The sequence below is a fragment of the Macadamia integrifolia genome, chromosome 6 (genome assembly GCF_013358625.1).
Source record: "Macadamia integrifolia cultivar HAES 741 chromosome 6, SCU_Mint_v3, whole genome shotgun sequence".
In the NCBI taxonomy this organism is placed as follows: Eukaryota; Viridiplantae; Streptophyta; class Magnoliopsida; order Proteales; family Proteaceae; genus Macadamia; species Macadamia integrifolia.
The window spans coordinates 28,642,793-28,647,464 of record NC_056562.1 but is presented as its reverse complement, the minus strand read 5'-3'; the positions used below and the strand labels follow the sequence as shown (position 1 = coordinate 28,647,464).

The following is a 4,672-nucleotide window of genomic DNA, read 5'->3' as shown; positions in this document are numbered from 1 at the left end:
TTTTTTTATAAGAGCTTTTCCATCCACAAATCCTCAAACCCAGATGGAGCAAGTTCTAAGGTATATCTACCAACATCTTTACAAGATCAGGTTCGATACCAGTACCTGTAGCCTCCCTGATGAGGAAGAAACATTTACAATTCTCGGTGAATCAGATAACTGAAGGATAGGAAGAAGTGCTTCAGTCACTCTTTTGGTTCCATAGTAGTTTGCTTGTACACATTCTTGGGCCGTCTCATATGTTTGCCTTGCCAGTTGTCTAAATTTAGCTTCCTTAACTTCTTGCTGCATGAGTAGAAACTTTTCAGTATAAGTTTTCATCCTTTCCTGTTAGGATTAAGCAATTAATTCCTTTTTTTTTTTTTACTGAAAATAGAATTTTATTAAAAGGGGGAAAGAAGAGTTCAAGAGCCCAAGAATACAAACTCTGAAGAGGCATCCTAAAAGGTAAAACAAACAAATTTACAGAAGAGAACAAACCCGATCGGTTTTGATAATAGCACAAAATTTCTCAACAAATCCCCCAATGTTGAGCAGGTTATTCCTCTGACTAACTAATAAACTATCATGCCCCTGAGAATCCCTAAAGGAAATGTTCTACTGGAGCATCGAACTATCAAGCCCCCAACTGGTGAATGTGAAATATGCCACACCAGTGACATCTCTGAAAACCTCAAAAGGATTTATATGCATCTGAATGGCTCAATACTGTTCTTGAATGGATTGGAATTCGTGGCAGGGGCAACCTTTGATCTGGCCAACCTAATACATGAGCTAGTCTCAAACATGACTGGCCCAAAGCATAGGCACAAGACTTGATGGTATTATAGAGTACTCTTTCGCTACCATACCATGCAAATCCTAGTCATTTTTTCTCTGTCACTCACACGAAAACACACACATTTATGTTAAATGTAGTCATTCTAGGAACAGTTTATCACAAGTAATAAGAGTGAGTTAAACTTGGAACCTGTAATCATTCCAAAGATTTGAACAGAAGATAATCTGGTAATGGGTAAGAATCTAGGAGTCTTTTTTAACATAACCATCTTATGAGGTACAGAATATAAAGCTTGTAACCACAAACATTAACAACAAAGGAGAGAGTCAGAGACTTACAGAAGCATCTATTGTCATTAGGGCTTCACAAGCATCATCATCTATTTTGATTCCAGAGACAGCTGCATTGTTCACCTAGAACAAATTTCAGCTCAAATCATTTAATCAATAAAAGCAAGATGCCAGGATTTTCTGCAAATAGATTCTGATGAAATTCTCTGTAATGATACAAATAAAAATATGGGATTCCAAAATTACCAAGATATCAAGCTTTCCAAAATGGGTTTTGATGAAATGACCTAGGGAAGCAATTCTAGCAGGGTCCTTCACATCCAGCTGATGAAAAACCACATCAGATAGTCCAGACCCTTTGAGCTTCTCAACAGCTTCAACACCTTTCTTCTCATCTCTGGCTGTCAAAACCACTGCTACACCATTGGAGGCTAATTGGCGACATATCTCCAATCCAATCCCTTTATTGGCTCCTGTAACAACTGCTAATCTGCAATACAACTCTTGGTTAGGATAACTGGCGGTAGCCTTAAATGGGTCTGCTTTGGAGCTGAATCAATTACCTCTTTGATGTAGAATTTGTGTTGGTCTCTGCCATGTTCGACACAGTTTAAGAAAAATATCAACCAACAAGCAAGCAACGGTTGAGCTAGCTGATCGTAGGCCACTCTCTCCCTATCGATCGCAGAGCTGACATTTCGCCATTCGCTTGGTTTTCTTCGATCAATAGCGAATGACGCAGGCTTGGTTCTGTTCTTCAATAAGCGCTGCCGACCAAAACCTGCTTTCTTACAACTCCAATAAAGAAAGAGGAAATCATAAATATCTTCAAAACTTTGAAGCCGCTCGCCCACCATAGTGGAAAATGGGAAGAGTACCTTTATCGCAATTGAGAAGTCATTCCAGTGACTCCAGTGGCTTCATCAATTTGGAGTTTAGAGGCCACACAACGTTAAGTTTGTAAAATTTGTGGTGGAAAGTTCGGACAAATTTTTTTTTTTTTAAATAAATAGGAACAAAAAGACTGGCACAAGTATAAAAAGGCACCACGTCAACCCCAGATAAGGTAAAAGTAATGACAACCCTAGATAAGGTAGAAGTGATGAAAATATAAGGAACGTAAAGTCAAATCAATTAAGTTTTTCATTCTTTGGAGCGAAGGTAGTACGGGTGAATCTTATACGGTGATTTCATCCAGTATAGTTGAAACGGCTTTTGAATAATATCGTCAACATGTTGGATTCCCTCTTCAAAAAATGTCAACTCCATCTCTTCCACTTGAGAGAGACCAACGTCAACATGTTGGATCCCTTCTTTAAAAATTTTCAACTCCATCTCTTCCACTTAAGAGAGACCAACTGAAAAAACTGCATGCTACTCCGAAATAAGAAGTATGTTCTTCAATTAAAAGCAATGGAAAGCAATGTCCATTTGAGTAAATATAACTAAGAATTCAATAACTGTATCAAATAAAAATTATTTGGTTCAGTACCAATTGTAACAGTCTTTATTTCATTACTGGACAAATATGTAATACATAGGAAGTAAAGAACTTTGTATGGAAATAAGGTAATTCTAGCTTTATTCTCTCTCAGGAAGAAGATCTTGAACAAAATTCAACCAGAATAAGATGATCTTCATCCCCAACCCCCCAACAAGAAAAAGGAAATCTTGAACAATATTCAATCAAAGGAAGTCACTTCCTTCTGGAAAAAGAATAGCCCAGAAGGGCCATCATCAGGCAGCAAAGCCAACTTAACAGGACCTGCTGCACCTTCTTCAATAGTAAATTTCCCTGTGTTGAGGTTAAAATCAGATTTGACATAACCTGGGCAGACGCAATTTATCCGGAATTTGGGAAACTTTTTTGATAGAATCCTTGTGTAGGCATTCAAAACTGCTTTGGACATGCAATATGCAGGCCCGCCTTTAGTTTCTATTAAACCCTCCTTGAATTCCTTAAGATACTTGTTCACTGCTTCATCCACTCTCTCTTCTGTGAGGCCATCAGTATCACTTAGCACATCCTTAGCCCAGGTGACTGAGATGTTCTGCAACAACAGAATTAGAGAAATTATATTCAATTAAACTGAATTAGCATAGTATCCATACCAAATCATCTTTTAAAGGAAGAGGGATAGTGCTCAAGTGGCAGAATAGAATTCTGCAGCCAACCCTGAATAACTGAGAATGGTTTATGGAGTTGACCTAAGTTTAGCACGCAACACTACAAAGCAGATGCCACCAAAATTCATTGCTTAGATTCATGACAAGGGCATACCCAGTGCGCGAGGCTCCAGGTACTGCAAGGTCTTTGGAGGGGTATATGTTGCTTGGAATGATGAGATTCAAATTGTTGAGGGAAAAGAAGGGTGCAAGTTCTAAGATGTACCTGAGTCTACTGACCACCTTAGAACATTCACAATATCTTTACAAGATCAGGTTCGATACCAGTACCTGTAGCTTCCCTTGAGAAGAAGAAACATTCACAATTCTTGGCGAATCCGATAACTGAAGGAGAGGAAGAAGTGCTTCAGTCACTTTTTTGGTGCCATAGTAGTTCACTTGTAGACATTCCGGGCCCGTCTCACAAGTTTGCCTTACCAGTTGCCTAAATTTAGCTGCCCTAACTTCTTGCTACATGAGTAGAAGAATTTCAGCGTAAGTTTTAATCCTTTCCTATTAAGATTAAAAAAGTTATTCTGAAGAGTCTTACAGAATCACCCACTGCCATTATTGCTGCGAGACCAGCATCATCAAATATGGCTCCATTGACACCTGCATTGTTCACCTACAACAAATTTCAGCTTAAATCATTTAACCAATCTAAATTAAGATGCCAGGATTTTCTGAAACTAGGTTTTGATGGAATTCTCTGTAACGATACAAATAAAAATATGGAACTCCAAAGTTACCAAGATATCAAGCTTTCCAAACTGGGTTTTGATGAAGAGAGCAAGGGAAGCAATACTAGCAGGGTCCGTCACTTCCAGTTGATGAAAAACCACATCAGATAGTCCAGACCCTTTGAGCTTCTCAACAGCTTCAACACCCCTGTTCTCATCTCTGGCTGTCAAAACCACTGCTACACCGTTGGAGGCTAACTGGCGACATATCTCCAATCCAATCCCTTTATTGGCCCCTGTAACAACTGCCAATCTGCAACATAACACTTGGTTAGGATAACTGGTGGTGACATTTAATGGGTCTGGTTAGAAATCCATTAAAGGAGCTAAATCAGTTACCTCTTTGATGCAGAGTTTGTGTTGGTGCCTGTCATGTTCGATGATGAGAAGTGATGGAATAGAGAAAACCAAGTCTGGGCAAAATTTTATTCTAGTTGCTAATTGCACAGATATGCTTAGGCTTAGGAGCCTATTTATAATGTGATTTTATAAAAACCATGTATATATTATTGTGATGCTTGCGTGTGCCATTACATCATACTATTGAAAAATCAATAAAACCAGTCATTCTAATCAGATTAAAACAAGAAGACCAGGTCAATGTTGTGTGAGTGTGAAGTAAACCTTCTTCTTAACTGTATCAGTTTCTTAATTTCAGACCATTGCTTTCGTGTGCCCTTACATCATTATTTAAT

At 38.5% G+C, this 4,672-nt stretch overlaps 2 protein-coding genes across 3 annotated transcripts; both read right to left on the bottom strand.

Moving 5' to 3' along the window:
- Positions 1–19: 19 nt before the first annotated feature.
- On the bottom strand, positions 20–2,034 carry LOC122081833 (salutaridine reductase-like). 2 transcript variants are annotated; one of them, XM_042649171.1, is made up of 5 exons: positions 1,950–2,034; positions 1,635–1,838; positions 1,318–1,561; positions 1,120–1,194; positions 20–285 (listed from the first exon to the last, which is right to left on the bottom strand). In XM_042649171.1, the coding sequence occupies exons 2-5, from the start codon at positions 1,667–1,669 to the stop codon at positions 79–81; spliced, it is 561 nt and encodes a 186-aa protein (XP_042505105.1). In that variant the 5' UTR covers positions 1,670–1,838; positions 1,950–2,034; the 3' UTR covers positions 20–78. The 2 variants fall into 2 exon arrangements, with proteins under 2 accessions (XP_042505105.1, XP_042505104.1); XM_042649170.1 differs by lacking the exon at positions 1,950–2,034 and having other exon boundaries at positions 1,635–1,941.
- Positions 2,035–2,550: 516 nt separating this feature from the next.
- On the bottom strand, positions 2,551–4,465 carry LOC122081830 ((+)-neomenthol dehydrogenase-like). Its single transcript, XM_042649167.1, has 5 exons — positions 4,317–4,465; positions 3,987–4,230; positions 3,788–3,862; positions 3,529–3,708; positions 2,551–3,122 (listed from the first exon to the last, which is right to left on the bottom strand). The coding sequence occupies exons 1-5, from the start codon at positions 4,349–4,351 to the stop codon at positions 2,754–2,756; spliced, it is 903 nt and encodes a 300-aa protein (XP_042505101.1). The 5' UTR covers positions 4,352–4,465; the 3' UTR covers positions 2,551–2,753.
- Between the last annotated feature and the right edge of the window lie 207 nt (positions 4,466–4,672).

Bases quoted from the DNA above. Each gene is read 5' to 3' on its own strand.
- LOC122081833 (XM_042649171.1), bottom strand. From the start codon at position 1,669: ATGGCAGAGACCAACACAAATTCTACATCAAAGAG. The intron at 1,562-1,634 runs GTAATTGATTCA...GTTGTATTGCAG, and splicing joins ACAAATTCTACATCAAAGAG to ATTAGCAGTTGTTACAGGAG. The intron at 1,195-1,317 runs GTAATTTTGGAA...AATTTGTTCTAG, and splicing joins TTGGAAAGCTTGATATCTTG to GTGAACAATGCAGCTGTCTC.
- LOC122081830 (XM_042649167.1), bottom strand. From the start codon at position 4,351: ATGACAGGCACCAACACAAACTCTGCATCAAAGAG. The intron at 4,231-4,316 runs GTAACTGATTTA...GTTATGTTGCAG, and splicing joins ACAAACTCTGCATCAAAGAG to ATTGGCAGTTGTTACAGGGG. The intron at 3,123-3,528 runs GTACTGGTATCG...CTGTTGTTGCAG, and splicing joins CTTCTCAAGGGAAGCTACAG to AACATCTCAGTCACCTGGGC.